This window comes from Brachyhypopomus gauderio, chromosome 18 (assembly GCF_052324685.1).
Source record: "Brachyhypopomus gauderio isolate BG-103 chromosome 18, BGAUD_0.2, whole genome shotgun sequence".
Classification (NCBI taxonomy): domain Eukaryota; kingdom Metazoa; phylum Chordata; class Actinopteri; order Gymnotiformes; family Hypopomidae; genus Brachyhypopomus; species Brachyhypopomus gauderio.
The window spans coordinates 14,732,066-14,748,464 of record NC_135228.1 but is presented as its reverse complement, the minus strand read 5'-3'; the positions used below and the strand labels follow the sequence as shown (position 1 = coordinate 14,748,464).

Sequence of the window (16,399 nt, the reverse complement as noted above, 5' to 3'; positions counted from 1 at the left end):
TGAGAAGCTGTTACATTTGTAAATAGATCAGATTGTATCCCAACGTGACGATTCAAAGACACGTGGCTCGGAACAGGATCCTCAGAACAACCAGTGTGGGAAAGTTAAGACAAGCCACGGCAGGCTTGCTTTTATAACCTTACGGAAGCAACTGCCATTTCAGCACTGGCTAAGAAGTGATTATTTAATCAATAGAGAAATGTGTGGAAAATAAACAACTTGGGACGGAAGACAGTGGAGCTCTGTGCTTGAAAGCCATTGATTATGTCCCACACATTCCACAGTCCGTCGGCATTGCCTTTGATTGACTTCTATTGACTTTTTCTATTCCTGTTCATTGAACTCCAGTCAGTCTGCTGACTAGCCAAGATAAATCTGCAGCTGCATTGTGTACCCCGTTCTATCTGGGCAACACGCGCAAATTGCGCACAACATAGGCGTGAAACTGTCTCCACAGCGCAAGCTTCATTCCTGCATAAGTGACCATTATCTCTGATAATAGGAAAACACTGTACATGGGAGAAGCTAAGGTAAAGTCCATTCTTTAGGAAAAGCAGACTGATAAAGCATTTCAGAAGAAAATTGTTCTATGAAACTGTTGTATGGGACAATGTGTGGTGAATGTAAAAAAAAAAAACAATACGCTATCTTGATGTTAACGCATATGACTAATTATGAAGCATTCAGTTTCCAATATCACGTAAGCTTCATGACTCTATGATCCATATACATAAGAAATACAGAAAATCACAATACAAAAAAAACACATTTAAATTATAATCCATTTTCATTAATGCTGTAGTGAATGTTTTATTTTACAAGAAGTCCTCTTGCATTTCATTAAAATGTAAGATTAAAGGAAAGCTCTTGCAGCAATTTATTGTGACTTTGTTGTGGCAAAAACAGATCTAACGATATCTAAAATGTTCACCTCAGTGGCCTTAGCTGAGATCTGATAGTACCCTAACAATACTTATTGTGGAGAATTACTGAAAATTACCTTATTCCTATTTGGTTCTGACATTTTGCCTAAAGCAAGTTTCAGGACCCCTCAGCTGTTATGTGTTATGTTTGCTGAGAGCTTTGGTTTTCACTATAGCCTTGTGAACCTCATCCTAATTAAACATTTTCTTAGTCTACTCAGCTCAGTCTATCTGCAGGTAGCTGATTAGGTCTACTACCCAGAGACAACTCTGTTTTCTGCAATCGTTAGCTTGGCAGCTCACCAAAGAGCGTTGGTTATTTGGGCAGAGCAGTGGAAGTTAAACTGGTAAAAGTAACCTGTCTAAATTATTCCTGACAGCGGAATGTAAAGAACTGAACTGGTTTTACTGGAATTTCAGTGGAAGCTAGTGGTAGTGCTTCATTTACACCTGACAACATGCCAGAGCCTTGAAAAGTGACCCAAGTCAGGTTACTGCTGTATAAATAGCTAAGTTCATGATTAGCAGGGTCTCAGACTAAGCCCTGATCCTAGGTCAGATGCTCAGATCAAATATTGCTTCTCACAATACATGTAAATTAAGTCAAGTGTGTAACCATTTCAAATCTGTCTCTCTCCCACAATTTTTCTATTTTCTATTTCCCACAATTTCTGTAGAATAAAAAAACACAAATACTGTATAATATGTTTCTATAGGAACTTTATTTCTGATTCTCTTTCTTTCAAATTGTAAGTAATAAGTGTCCATAGAGATGATAAGAAAGAAGAGAGCTACTATGATACATTAATCAAGTGTCACCAATGAAGAAACGATACATTTCATTACATATGACCCCCCTCTCCAAAGGATTACATGTTTATTGAAGACATGTAAGATGAATCATTTCAACAGGGAGCATTTTCAGAACTGTTATTATGTTAAAGTTGTTTGGAAGTTAAAAGGAAACGTTCTGAAAATGTTAATGGTTTGTCCTTCTAACATTAGCCATATCCTTGATTCTTGAACTAATTCTTAGTTTGTTACTTGACTTGTTGACGTTATAACATAATAATATTAATGATTTATATCTTGCTCTTCCGGTGGGTGGTCATATATTTTTTATCAGAGGTATTTGAGGTTGCACAGTATTTTTGCTATTCCAAGGATTGGACTCTTCTGGACCAAATCTGAACTTGTCATTCCTGGGATTTTTTGGAGTTCATTTTTCCACATTTTCCACATTCACATTTCCTGTTTTTCCCAAAACCTTGTGTAGCCTACTATATTGCAATTTGTAGAACCTCTACACCTTCAACTGCAGTACACTGCAGTTAAGTAGATGTAGTAAACGTGTAGTGTAGTACACCAGCTTTCCAGGGAAAAGGAAGCTTCTGATAGAGGTCCTTTAACTGTTCTTCTCAAGAAACTCTTGGTTTGCATTGCTGATGAAGCACCTCTAACGGTAATAATTGTTAAAATGTTTGACACAATGAACGTTTACAGAACTTTATAAAAGAACACTCCAATTATCAAACAAATAGGACAGCTAAGAACATTTTCTAATCATGCAATACTGACGCGCGTCATTATTCTTCTGTAGTGGACTGTCAGTGAAATTTCACATTACATACCACCATCCACCAGAAGGCACTCTTGTAGCACACACACACGCACGCAAACACACACACACACACACACACGCACACACACACACAAACCTCCGGTTAGGAAACGGAAATAAATGTCAAAGGCGGGATCAGGAAGTTGTGTTTGAACGCATTTTAATTCGCACTGCAGAGTGAAGGAGGAAGGCGATAGGTGGAATTTTTCATTAGACGTTATCCAAGGTAACCAACATTAAAATGTAATGGTCAGTATGTCGTATTATTACGAACACTGAATGGTGCACGAACGGCACTTTATTAGAAAAAAAGTATTTAGTTAATTAGTTTATAAACTACTAAATGTGAACTGCCAACCGTGCCCAGGTGGCTAGTCGGTTTATGAAGTGTGAGCATAGCTAGCTGGCTACTCCGGGTCCAGAGATCCACCCAAGCCTCTGACGGACGTTAGGATCCTGTGACCACAAATAGAGTAGATACCTAGTTATATAACAAGTAATATATTTGTTACAAGATTTTGTTTCCCTAATGTTAGGGAATTTAAGTAAAAACTACATGTGTCTTTAAAAAATTATAAATCCTGGCTGCGCATCGTTATTACTCCAAGGAAAAAAATATTCCGGTTTCGCTTTTATTTCTTCGTGCTAGCTAACACATCCAGTTTAGCTGGTTGTATCCTAAGTAGATATTTTATATCAGCTAAAGTAAGTTGTTTAGGTTTTGTTACAAGTCATCAGCCTTGATAATTGCCAGAGTGGAAAGATTTGATTGCTAAAGTCTAGCCGTGATTATAGCGAGTGTGTTAGATATGTACTGGATTCTTCTGAGGGGAATGAACTGGAGACAATAACATTACCCCATTACTCTTATGTTTCCACACAAACGGCCTTGTATATGTAATTTTATACACTTGGGTCCTGCTTCTCTATTTATTTCTCTACTTGATGGAGCTAATTCGTGCATTTCATCTACTACAAATTCTCTTTTCAGTGCCAACTCTTGAAGAACTGTTGCCCGTCACAGAAAACCGACAATGTCGTCAACATCACAGAAACACAAGGATTTTGTAGCAGAGCCCATGGGTGAGAAGTCGGTGATGGCGCTTGCTGGAATTGGTGAAGTTCTTGGAAAGAGACTGGAGGAAAAGGGCTTTGACAAAGTGAGACACGTTTGAATTCATCACAGTTGGGTCACTAGAAAGAATTACACTTAAATGTAAGAAAGTGAGAAGTATTACAGTTGATTTCACTTTGCATTCTTCCCACAGGCATATGTTGTTCTTGGGCAGTTGCTAGTGTTGAAGAAGGATGAGGAGCTGTTTCGGGACTGGTTAAAGGACACGTGTGGAGCAAATTCAAAACAGCAAGGCGACTGCTATGGCTGCCTGCGAGAATGGTGTGACTCTTTCCTGTAAAAAGCTATTTGGTTGTCTTTTTTTTTTTTTTTTTTAAACACAGTAGGTTGATGTCGTTTGGTTTTCTTTTTCCTTTAATTTACACATCACAAAGTCTTCTCGTGTGTCCATTCAAAGCTACATGCATCCAGCAGCACATTAGGACTCTGGTCGCTGTTTCACACTGAGATATGAAGAGAATACTAGCCCTTTTGTGACATTTGTTTCTTGACCTCACTTGACATTATGGAAGTATAGAAACAAAGCAGATTTTCTGAGTAAAGCAACAGGCCAACTTTTTAAATACTTGTTTTATAGTTGATGATGTATGAAGCCAAATCCATTTATCAAATGCTACTCAAGGACTATAGATGTTCGTTTTGATCTTTGACATCTAGAAAACTTGCTGTCCTTGTATGGATTTGTTAAAAACCTCCTTCCTGATGTTCTTTTGAGGTTTAGTTGCAGAATTTTATGAGCAAATACTGACAACATAGATACTTTGTCTGTTCAAATCCATGTATGTTAGCAGTGGTATTCAAAGCTTTTAATTGAAGTGGCTAAACTGCTGTTTAAGTAATTGGTGTGTTTTAAATGTTCACTTGATTGTTAGAAAATATGGTTAAAATGATGATCTGAAAGGTTCCATTATGTTTTATGACCTTGTGCTTTTCAGTAAATCAAAAATGCCTTAATAAAGAACTTGATTAGGCACATTAAATGGTAGGCTACATGATGATGGAGAGATGTGTTCTTCTGTCCACCTGTTTGTTCCTGTTCTCAGACAATAACTAAATGTAATGCTGTTTACTCTAGTGTAATGTTTATCCAATGTTCTACCCCTAAGAAGATGGTTGAAAACCTTAAAGTTGTTTGAAAGCTAAAACAATGCAGTGAAATATTTCGGTGCATATGTTTTTTTCTCTTCTTTTAAATAAGCTCAACTCAAAAAAAAAATCTCAACTGCTTAAGTATAACAAATTTGGCATCCACTTAGCCTGTATTGGGTATACTATAAATGAAAAAAGGTTCTCGTGTCGGTCATTAAAGGAAATGGTTGTGTAATTGTGTAGCTTTAAAACTCATTTCTACTAGGATTTGCTTGATATTAAGTATGACATGTTTGCAAATGTGGGAGTCATAACCTACATAATGACATCAAAAAGACAAGGGCCCAAACTGACAGTCTTGCTAACTCATTTTTATTTGATTCTGTGTAGTATTTTTGTAAACCCAGACTGGACCACATTGAGATTTAATGATTACAGTTCCTTGTCAATTGGGCTCTTTAACAGATTAACTCTTGGGTAACTCATCAGATACACTCAGGTGAGTGTATGGGAATTCTGATACTGAACTGAGAATTGAAATCCAAACAGCATGTTGCATTGTTCATAGCCAATGGTTCCATTATTTAAAACTCATTTGTTTGTTTTTGTTATGTTTTGAAGTGTTCTCATGTGTAGGTCTGTGCATCCCACTTGGCTAATATGTCCAAAAAACTATCCTTTGCCAAAATTTACAAGCATACAGAGCCACTTTAAAAGAGGCCTAAAAAACCCAAAATATACAGAATTTAAAAATCACAATTATATAATGTGAGGAACAAAATCTATAAAGCAAAGGATGTTACTTAAAGGTGTAATAAAAGTTAAAATAATGAAAACAACCCCATGCCTATTTTCATTGAATAGAAAAATTATGTGCTTGCATATGTGTGTATGTGTCTGTGTGTGTTAACCATATATATAATTTGATAACTGCTTTGTTACTTTCTAATTCGTACCCCCTTACCAGAGACATAGTGTCTCATAGAACACAAAAATAGCACAAAATGTCCTCACATGAACAAGGTTATGGATATTTAGCCTTGGCCACTCAAAAGGTGAATTCTGGAACCACAATTTTTGGAACCAGAAATTTTAGAACTCTCACATGTTGCAATAGTATGTGTTGATTAATGTGTGTATATGTGTGAAGCACGTACACAAATCAGAATCATCTAAACGATGCCGAATTTCATTCTTTCTGTCCTGCTCAGAGGAGGGCACAGAAGAACTTTTTCTCCCTGAAGGGGTTCTCTGAGGTGGGCACAGGGGTGATGAGAGGGTCTTCACAGGCATGGGCATCACAGTAAGCCATTAAGTCTGCTGCTGCCTTGGATACCTGAGGGTGTGGGAATGAAGCCATTCAATGCGTTTGATTCAATTCTAAATATCACCTCACAATAACAGGAGGTTAGTTGAAATATGATACCCATGTCAATCATGTTGCTCTATTAAGTAATCCTAATGGTGAGGCCCATTGTAGGAAACTTCAACTCGCATTTCTGTTTTTGCAATGACTGTAATTAGGTATGTTCTTGCATTATTATGTGTGATTTTGTTTCAAATATGAGTCATTTATACTGTTTCATGTGTACTTGAATGCTTACACTTTGAATGCCTAAATGATTATGGGACATCTACTGCCAGGGGGCTAGCAGAATTAGGCCATGCCAATTAGCCTGATTCCAAATCGGTGAGCACATCTGATATCAAATTAGTATTTGAGTCAAGAGGGAAAAATGATTTAAAAAGAGAAGTATACAAGATGACATTTGCACCCAGTCTATTTCGTCCCATTTTTTCATTTTACTTTTTCAAAAAATCCTTTCTCTCACCTTGATCCGACAAAAACTGGCTTCAATCTTCAACTGTTCCACCAGCTTTCTTGCCTGACCGACACTCATGGTGCTGTTCACAGGGGTGTCTCCTTTCATCCTGCAATGCACACACACAAATACACACCATGCATACACTGGCAACAATAACACAATAACTGGCAATAAAAACTACACACTGCATCAGTACATGTACATCATAAATCCCACTGAGATTTTGTGATTCCCATATGCTTTGCTAATTGTTAGAAGTGTTATTAATTATCAGTGACAGCTCTGGTTTACAGAACATCTGTTGTGGAAGGCCAGAATTCTAAAAACCATTTCCTTTCCCCTACCAACTATTGCCTTCTTCCCCTTCTTGTAGGAGACACTCCTCCACTGGCATCTTTTACTTCTTAAAAGTAAGTAAATCTAGTATCTTAGTATCTTAGAAAATCTTAGTAAATCTAAGACACAGTGATAAGTAGCAGTCTGATTTCAGTAGATCTTCTTGTCATACTGCAGATCAACTGGATTCCTTGCAAGTACTGTTTAATTTAACTTGCTACTTTCACTTATGATGCTTTCATAGTATATAATCTTAAGCAACCATGAAATGGAATTTATGTGGCTCGTCCAGGAATTTGGAATCTTAATAGTTATCCACCTTGCTTGGATAACAGATTAGTATTAATTTAAATCTGGAATGCACTTGTGCTTGGGGACCATGCTGAGTTCCCTTTCACATAGACTCTGATACCAGACAAATCTGTCATGGCATGGTAAACAGCATCTTTTTCATACACTGTTGAGATTATTTCTTAATTTTATGAGCATTAATGTACAGACTCTACAGTATTACAAAAATCCATATAGTATGTACTCACATCACAGAAACATCAAGAGAAACTGGGCCAAATGCATGGATAGCAATCATGGCTACACATTATCAGTAATTTGTTGTTAATACATCATTTTATATATACACACACACACACACACACACACACACACACACACACACACACACACACATATATATATATATATATATATATATATATATATATATACATATATAAATACATACATAGATACATACATACATACAGTGATCTCTTCTCAATTATCGCCTTATAATATTATTTAAAAAAGAAAACGAATGAGGATGAATAAAGAGGGAGAGGCAAAAAGCCATGAAGAGATGTGTAAGTCCATTTTGTCCATTCTGGGCCTTGTGCTTCCCCATCTCCCTTCTCCCTCTCTCTTACCCTTGTTGTATTCCTCTTCTGGCGTTAGCTCTCCCTCCTCTTCTCTGCTTATTCCTTTCACTCCCTCTGTCTGTCTGTGTTTTTGGCTCTCAGTGCAGCCGGACCCCACCCTCATAGACAGTATGGATGCTACCCTGTTCTGTACAGTCGACTGCACTGCAATTCTGCTACAATGAGCACCAGTCTCCTGATACATGCACAAAACTCCCCTCTGCAGAGTGGAATGTGCCAAGCAAGGGCAGGGGGCTCCACTGGAATTGATTTATTCTGGGCTGGTCCATACCATTTCTGCACTAGTTAGGTGGGATGAGGGGGAGGTTACATGTGAAGAGGAAATATATGACATGGAAGAGAGAACAAATCATGATTTGGTGTAGGTATGGGATACTTTTGGTCGATTCCATGCATTTAGCAGCAATATGTGTTTGGTACTCATATGTTTGGTTTTTTCACTTACATCAGTAAATCTTCCCTCTTCTTGCTCTGTTACCATGGGAACTGCTGCAGTCTCAGCCTCTTTGTGTAAAATGTGGCACCATTTTGTTTCAATGGTCTCTCCCACCAGGTTAAGATCTTATAGGGTTCTCCACACAGTCACATTACTTTGTCTGCATTAAATTAATATATCTCCCTGGCTCCTGCCCCACCCATCCACTTGTTCTCATGTTACATTCATGAGAACGGTCACTGCGAACGTTATCTGATTTGTAAACGTTGACACGGTCTAGGATGACATAGAATGACATATTGTGAATACTAGATCACTGGAAATAATAGCGTAAACTTAGCGTAAACATTTTACATTTAGCAAAAACAGTTTATTTACAAAATAAACGTATCTCAAAAAATACGACCGGCATTTCATAAAAATAGTACAGTTTATTGAGAGAGAGAGAGAGAGAGAGAGAGAGAGAGAGAGAGAGAGAGAGAGAGAGAGAGAGAGAAGGAGAACAAATATTTTATACTGGGGTTTTTCATCGCCATACAGAATGCGATTCGCAAGAAGTAGCTATGTCCCTCCACACTTGCCGTATTTGGAGTTCTGCTTCTGGGTTCTGTAAGGAAGAGTTGGCTAGCTAAGTTAATTAAGACAATTATTTTCTTCCTTCCTAAATATTTTTCCCTTGAAGGTGAGTATGAATGTATATTCACATAGTAATAGTAAGAATTACAATAATGATTATTCCTAAGGACACAAGTTAACGATACAGCGGCACCTCTCGTCTTGGGATGCTAGCTAGCTATGTAGCTTCACAGATGACGTTAGCTAGCTGTGTGATTGTTGCCAATGTTTCAGTTCTAATTAAGGGTTCACAGTTATTAACCATGTCCCGTCACATGTGCGAACCAAAATGTTACACCCAGATGGTGCTTCACAATATCACATTAAAATGATGATGATATTATGAACACAGACATAAAATGAAAGATGCTGTCATTTGTCACTGTCACGCCATGTTGGCTGTGCGACTACCCGCATTAGTAAGTTAGCCTGAGTTAGTTATCTCCAGCTTGATAACTACTTTGGTTGTTTACATGATTTGTGACTAAACTGTGGAAATGAGATCACAGTATTAACCTTACCAAAGGAACTCTTGTAAAGATGGTTCACGCTATCACTGCAGTCCTGAAGTTCTATGCTTTGAGATGTATATTTTGCTGTCTTATCTGTAACACTACAGAAACACACATTAGTTTTGTAGTTACTTGAAACGTCAGTGGATCATTGTCATCGCATATCAAGATGTGGCAGGTTTGTTTTATGCCATGTTTTATGTAAGCTTATGCTTTAATGTTTTTTGTTTGTTTTGCATGTTCTGTTCTTTCTTTTTTTTTCTATTTAAACCTTTTTAGGTTTCTGAGGATAATGACCACAGTCTGAGATAATGGAGTACCTGCACCATCTAGAGATATAAATGTCACCGAAAAGGATTGCTATATCATATATAAATAATATATATATATAGTATATAAATAAAGATCCTAAATATCTTCCAAACTCTGGCAAAGGAGCGTTTGAGTAGATTTGTATGAATACTGAGAGGAATCGCACTGTGGCAGGACTGGAGAACAGACGGAGTAAGGGGAGCGTTGGACCTAAACCGGGGCGGGACGGCTGTGGTCTGGAGCAAATGGGCTCGGTGATGGGACCCATTCTGCTCTGGCTCCAGGACGTAGCAGCTGTGACCCTGCTGCGGGCTCGCAGAACGCTACTGCGGGCTGCCATTCTGTGCTGTGTGCTGGTGCTGCTCCTCTGGGTCTCCATCTTCCTCTATGGTAGTTTCTACTATTCCTACATGCCCACTGTTAGCTTCTCCACGCCAGTCAACTACTACTACAGGTACAGGCATGTGTTTTGTATGTTAGCCATGTTGCTGTGATGTGTGAACACTGAGTGTGTGATGCTGGACATTTAAAGCTGCAATCAGTGGTTTGGTTTTGTGAAGACATTATTGGTTCTCAAAAATCACCCTCCCAATGCCTTACTTTTCATGTAAGAGTAATTTATATATTTGCAAAAACGTCATAATAACATTGGTCCATTGCAAATGTAAACAGGCCATCTCAGGTTTATGAACTTCTATATGCCTGTGAATGTTGGTGAATTTGAAGAGCACAGCTGCTGGCAACCTCTTAATTTAGTGTTTTGCAAACCTGAATATGAGGGTTACCATTTGTCTTTCTTAAATTGCCTTGTATGGATACAGCATAATTACTGTCAATAACTGGACTTATTGCTTTACTGTTTCAGTACAGACTGTGAATCGGCCAACTCGGTTCTCTGTTCATTCCCCATTGCCAACATCTCTCTCCTAAAGAATGGTAAAGAGCAGGTGAGATCCTCACTCTGTCTTTAAAAAAAAAAAAACTTTTATCAATTCAAATGTGATCTCAAATGTGCCAAAATATTTAAAAGCTACATTGCAAAAATAAAAAAAGTTTATTTTTGAATTAATCAAATGATTAATGAAATGATTAATCAAATTGTATAATAGCAAGAGATCCTAACAATTCTCTGTCTTGCAGGTGATGATGTATGGTCAGCCTTACCGGGTATCTCTTGAATTGGAGATGCCGGAATCTCCGGTTAATGAGCAGCTCGGCATGTTTATGGTCAAAATGTCTTGCTACACCAAGAATGGCATAACTGTGTCCACTGTGTCTCGCTCTGTGAGTAACACTCAAGACTTTTTCCTTCAGATCAGCTTGGAATCAGCTGACCTGTACTTGAGTTAAGATAGAAAAAAACATTTGTTACCTGATGTTACAATAAAAGCCCACTAGAGGGTGCCCTGGGCGTTCTCAAAAACTCTAATAATCCCAGGTTAAATGTTAGAAGTATTGTAATCAGTTTAGATGCAGCACCACACATAATACTGTATAGACTGCATGAGTCTATAATCCCAATAGCCTCCACATTCTTGTATGTATCTTACCAAGCATTAACTTCAAACCACTCCTGTCTCAGCATGTGTAACTGCCTTTCCTTCCCGCTGCCATGGTAGACTCAGACTGTGTTCAAAATAGCCTACTACATACTGGATACTGCATACTGCACTCAATATATACTGGATACTGCATACTGGGCCTCGTAGTAGTATGCAGTACATTTTTCAGTATGCGACAAAAGCAAAGCATACTACGGGGTCACGTGAACGTACAGTTGCATGATGAGATGCAGTACACCACGAAGATAGCTCTGTTCGCGTACTGGAATATTTTGCGGAAGTAGTACGCCATCCGGGGATGTTTTATTTGCATACTGCATACTGGATACTGATTTGGGGCGCAAGCAGTACGCCAGTAGTATGTAGTAGGCTATTTCGAACACAGCCTCAGACAGTGTTCCCAGAATGCCTTGTGAAAGCAGCTCTGTCGTGTCCCATCAGGCCATGCTGCACTATCGCTCCAGCCTCCTGCAGACCCTCAACACCCTGGTGTTCTCCCCACTGCTGCTCACTGGGCTGGCGGAGCAGAAGCAGCTCGTAGACGTGGAGCTTTATTCAGACTACAGATCTGACTCTGTGAGTACAGCAGAGATTGAAACACTCCATCTTACTTGGCATGAATTTTAGCAAATGATAAAATGTATGTAGAATGGGGGTCGTGTGAACTGTATGTTAGCATTACTGATTCCTGATACATTTTCCAGCTGCATTTGCTTAACACTTTCGTTCAGTGCTTTAGTGGTAGTGATACAGGAAATGCTTTACTTCATTTTAAGTTTTTCCTGGTTTCCGTCTCACAGTACCAGCCAACCATTGGAGCGGTGATAGAAATCCAGTCTCGACAGGTGCAGATCTACTCAGCCCAGCTTAGGATCCATGCCTATTTCATTGGTATCAGGCATGTAACACAGCCTTTCCCCAATCAGCCTTTTATCATGCTTGCAAGAGAAAATTGTCTTTACACTGTCATGGTGTTTTTGTAATGGAAGTATACCAGTTCGCATTCTATTCCCTTTTAGCAACACTTAAGTCTGATAATATACTGAAATTATATAAGGAGAACATTCTCATTCTACATTCATATGTAGGTGTGTATGACTATATCTAGTAGAGCTGAGCTGTTTCCTCTCTTCACAGATACCTCTTGTACAACTTCCCTCTGACGTCAGCAGTCATAGGAGTTGCCAGTAACTTCACATTCCTCGGTGTTATTGTGCTATTCAGTTACCTGCAGTTCATGTGGGGGGGCCTGTGGCCCCCAGAGCAGGTCCGAGTCCAGGTTAGCTGCCAGCATCCTGCTAGAGTCAAAGAATCAACTGAATCCATAGGTCTGAATGCCTCAGCAGGGATTTAATGTGGTTAATGTGGGGTGTGTGCACATGCAGGTGATGATGGGAGATGCGACACGTCTTCAGCAGAGAAGAGACGAGGCCCGAAGGCGCATACACACGTCAGCCAGCACCCCCAGTATGAGCCCCCCCAATACCTCACACACTCCTGTCTTTACACTAATCAACTAAACCCATGTGTCTTAAGTACCTCAGCAGGTACACAACACGGAAAAACTTTGAAATGAATGAACAGCATTTTCATTGCATCAGCTGTGTTGTTGCACATTGACGTAACCTTGTGTCCCAGTCATGAAGTACGAGAGGGAGAAAGAAGACGTCGCAGGACTAGCGGAGGACCCCGAGAAGACCGCAGTTCGCTCGCACAGACGTGAGTGAGAACACGCGTGTATGAAAATGAGCTTAATGAACAAGAGTTTCAAAAATGTCTGTTTGATGAGTGCGTGCTTGAGTAAATTGGGGTTCAATAGGCTCATATTTCTTTTCTGCAGGTCAACTAGACGTTTACAGCAATGTAGTTGCTTTGGCGGCCGAACACGTGCAGGATAATGAGAGTAAGACAGAAAGTCTCATGCATTCAGAGGTCGATGTCTGTGGTACTTACAAAACTACAGCCTGAACTGGGGAGGGTTTTTAAGTCCATGCATGCTGTGTTCCTGCAGCCGCTCTTGAAGGCACAGACGAGGACCCTGTCTTTGTGGAGGCGCCGCACATAGCAGAGACTGGTGTGACTGAAGAGGACCCTGACCGCCAGGAGGGGGCAGCAGAGCTGAAGGGAGCCGTCCAGGATGAGGGTGCATCCCAGCCCCAGCCTTTAGACAACAGCCTCCGACAAAGACATGGGCCCTGGCTACGCCTATGAGCCTGCATATTTGCGTGCGCATACACACACACATACACACACACACACACACACACACACGCACACAAAAGCACACAAACTAAATAATTTAGTTACATTAGTGTGCCTTGCATCGTTCCAGGTAGGAATCAGTAGCTGACAACCACATATACAATAGACGCTGTTGGTTTTTACCAATATATGCTCCCGAGCTGACTCCATCTTGGTGTATCCTCCACTCCACCACACTGTTGGTGCATCCGTTCACTGACAGCCCTTCTGAACGTCACTGTGCTTATGAGTTAGTTGTGCTACCACACAGCTAGAGTTCATTCATCTTCCCCACTCTCCATGTGCACACTGTGTAGTGCTAATTAGGCCACATCAGTTCATGCTAACCAAAGCATTCCACTTAATAAAGGCTAGAATGCACAAGGAGTTATTTCATTCCACACAAAGACATTTAAATGAGTAGGGATCCATTTTTATTGTTTATTTTGAGGACACCTTGCATTAGTGAACTCTGCTCTTCATGCAGGCCAGGATGGGAGAATTACAATCTGTTACATAGGATGAATGATACTTGATGTTTGTTTTCATTTAACGTATGCACTCATTAAGTTACATGTAGGTTAACTGCTAATATGAATCTCCTACAACATATGGAAAACCAATCAGGTTCAACGGTGCTATTAAGCAAAAGTGTTAGAGACCTAGAGGTGTTTGGGTTTGCAGTGAGAATGCAGACTGATTTCAGATCAGTTCTGTTGAGTACCTATTTGAGTGAGGAAATGGGAGACTTCAACAAGTAGACAAATTTGTTTAGAAAAAAATATCTTGGTATTGTCTGTACACACAGAGTTATGTATTACATTACAACAGCTAATTAATACGCTATAAAAAATGTTGTTTATGCACTTATGTATAAGAAAACCTACCATGATGTTACTGAACGTTCCAAAGATTTGCATTCTTTGTTTCTGATTTTAAAATATTTATTTATCCTTTATCTGCAATTAAATGTTTAATACTTTATGTAAAGTCTTATGTTGGATAATGTATATAATGTATCATGGCATATTTTATGTTGGAAGTGGACTGAAGTGTTAATGTATGTATGCGATTGTGTTTACATTTGTTATTTATTTAATAAACCTCAACAGCTATGTAAGATTGCCGCACATGTGAAGTGTTCAATGATAAACCAGCTTCCTTACATAACCCCTATGTTCCATCAAACATGTAAAATATAGTTCTTCCTCAGTCCTCTGCAATCCAAATCCCCCTACACTTCCTGCAGAATGTGAGGCTTTGATGTTTTTCAACACGTGGCTTCTTTGCTGCCCTTCTTGACACCAAGCCATCCTCCAAACGCCTCCGTCTTACTGTGTTCAGACGCACTCACACCTGCCCTCTGCCATTCCTGAGCACTCTGCACTGGTGGTGACCCAATCTCATACCTGCATCCTCTTCAGGAGATGGTCCTGACGCTTGTTTGACTTTCTTGGGCACCCTGAAGCGTTCTTCACTACACTACTTGAAATTTTTGAGGATTTGATAAATGGTTGATTGATTACTGCACATTTCCCTGGAGGTAACCATGGTTAACACACGAAAACCTAAAAGCATCACTACCCTTTTGAAGCAAACAGTCTGCTCTTCTAATCCACACGACAGAGTGATATTAGCTGTGTTGTCATCATTAACCTTTTCTCCTAACGATCATCACTGAAATGATGTTAGCAGGCCATTTTGTAGGGCTGAAATGCAGTGGCTGGAATGCAGTAATTTTAGTGATAAGGTCAGTATGACGGGGACTATAGTTTTTAATAATATATAATATTACTCAAAATATATTATAATATTGTACAAAATATATTCATGTTTCGACTATTCAGTAGGTCTTTATGTAACTGATATTATTTTTGTATCATTACATAATCTTCGTATCTGGCGAGGGCGTTTGCTTGATGACTGGAACTTGCAGACCTTTGTGGGGCAAACAGTGCTGTCTTTATTTTTAGAGGAGGGAAAGGTTCAGCATCTAATGTCTTCCACAGGGTCATCGGGGGCCAAGAAAATAGGAAATGCAATTAGCTTTTAGAGAACGGAGGAATGTGCCAACCAATTTAGGGATGAAGGAATAATAACAAACACCATCCAATCCTTTAAAAGAGTGGAGGTGAAGAAAGGGTGGGGGAAAGATAAGGGGTTTTGTACTCTGAGTACAAAGGTCCAAATTTACAAATAATGCTTGGTTTATACATGTTCTGGACAGGCCATCTAGATAAATAATATAGAATAGCATATCTTTATGACATTCTACTCAGATATCCAACATGGTACATTTTAATTTTTTTTAAGGGAAAATGTCAGTTTATAGCCTACAGGTTTTTAAATGCTGACTCAAGTTATTGCTTTTGCATCCCTTCATCTCGACGCTTCATAAGCACCTTGAGTCCAGCACCCTCATTGTGAAAAGCCATTTTAGTTCTGAAGATAAAGAAACCGAGCCTGCATTGTCCCAGCATCTCAACCATTAACGTGCACTTCTCTCCCAGCAAGAAAACGTTCCAACAGCCTTAACGCCAGGACACTTATACCAAACAAAGGACGTCCTTTAAACAGAACGGCAGCTTCCATAATGCCACAAAACTATTTATTAATAGGCGCCTTGCTTCTCTTCTGTTCCTTTCATTTCAGTGCATTTGGCATTCCCGAGACAGGAAAAAAGCCAGCTGCGGAAATTGCCCATTTTGTTCTGTGGATATGAGACAAGGGTCTTCTCAGCGGGTATGTCCTACACGACTTGCCAAAATTAAATGTAAGACTCTAACCTCTTATGCTCTTTTTTTCCCATCGCTTGACTGTTTTATTGTTTGTGGAGTTAATTTATGGGAAGGACTG

The 16,399-nt window shown here is 39.3% G+C and overlaps 3 protein-coding genes across 6 annotated transcripts; 2 read left to right on the top strand and 1 right to left on the bottom strand.

Annotated features, from left to right (window-relative positions):
* The first annotated feature begins 2,611 nt into the window (after positions 1-2,611).
* banf1 (barrier to autointegration nuclear assembly factor 1) lies at positions 2,612-4,677 on the top strand. Of its 3 annotated transcripts, none has more exons than XM_076979350.1 (3): positions 2,612-2,770; positions 3,536-3,704; positions 3,813-4,677. In XM_076979350.1, exons 2-3 carry the CDS (start codon positions 3,579-3,581, stop codon positions 3,957-3,959), a joined length of 273 nt encoding a protein of 90 aa, XP_076835465.1. In that variant the 5' UTR covers positions 2,612-2,770; positions 3,536-3,578; the 3' UTR covers positions 3,960-4,677. The 3 variants fall into 3 exon arrangements, with proteins under 3 accessions (XP_076835465.1, XP_076835466.1, XP_076835467.1); XM_076979351.1 differs by having other exon boundaries at positions 2,686-2,793; XM_076979352.1 differs by lacking the exon at positions 2,612-2,770 and adding an exon at positions 3,114-3,249.
* gng3 (guanine nucleotide binding protein (G protein), gamma 3) lies at positions 4,003-8,085 on the bottom strand. The gene is made up of 3 exons (XM_076979353.1): positions 7,854-8,085; positions 6,601-6,700; positions 4,003-6,104 (listed from the first exon to the last, which is right to left on the bottom strand). Exons 2-3 carry the CDS (start codon positions 6,697-6,699, stop codon positions 5,976-5,978), a joined length of 228 nt encoding a protein of 75 aa, XP_076835468.1. The 5' UTR covers position 6,700; positions 7,854-8,085; the 3' UTR covers positions 4,003-5,975.
* A 1,798-nt stretch (positions 8,086-9,883) lies between these two features.
* Positions 9,884-14,657, top strand: bscl2 (BSCL2 lipid droplet biogenesis associated, seipin). 2 transcript variants are annotated; one of them, XM_076979348.1, is made up of 10 exons: positions 9,884-10,194; positions 10,606-10,687; positions 10,881-11,024; positions 11,744-11,878; positions 12,103-12,200; positions 12,440-12,581; positions 12,688-12,769; positions 12,941-13,021; positions 13,143-13,205; positions 13,314-14,657. In XM_076979348.1, the coding sequence occupies exons 1-10, from the start codon at positions 9,884-9,886 to the stop codon at positions 13,511-13,513; spliced, it is 1,338 nt and encodes a 445-aa protein (XP_076835463.1). In that variant the 3' UTR covers positions 13,514-14,657. The 2 variants fall into 2 exon arrangements, with proteins under 2 accessions (XP_076835463.1, XP_076835464.1); XM_076979349.1 differs by having other exon boundaries at positions 10,062-10,194; positions 10,611-10,687.
* The last annotated feature ends 1,742 nt before the right edge of the window (positions 14,658-16,399 follow it).

What these genes read in the sequence shown, in the direction of transcription:
- banf1 (XM_076979350.1), top strand. Translation starts at nt 3,579, where the DNA reads ATGTCGTCAACATCACAGAAACACAAGGATTTTGTAGCAGAGCCCATG. An exon ending in AGGAAAAGGGCTTTGACAAA is followed by an intron (nt 3,705 to 3,812) that starts GTGAGACACGTT and finishes TTCTTCCCACAG; the next exon opens with GCATATGTTGTTCTTGGGCA.
- gng3 (XM_076979353.1), bottom strand. Translation starts at nt 6,699, where the DNA reads ATGAAAGGAGACACCCCTGTGAACAGCACCATGAGTGTCGGTCAGGCA. An exon ending in CCAGTTTTTGTCGGATCAAG is followed by an intron (nt 6,105 to 6,600) that starts GTGAGAGAAAGG and finishes CCACACCCTCAG; the next exon opens with GTATCCAAGGCAGCAGCAGA.
- bscl2 (XM_076979348.1), top strand. Translation starts at nt 9,884, where the DNA reads ATGAATACTGAGAGGAATCGCACTGTGGCAGGACTGGAGAACAGACGG. An exon ending in CCAGTCAACTACTACTACAG is followed by an intron (nt 10,195 to 10,605) that starts GTACAGGCATGT and finishes TTACTGTTTCAG; the next exon opens with TACAGACTGTGAATCGGCCA. An exon ending in CAGACTACAGATCTGACTCT is followed by an intron (nt 11,879 to 12,102) that starts GTGAGTACAGCA and finishes TCCGTCTCACAG; the next exon opens with TACCAGCCAACCATTGGAGC.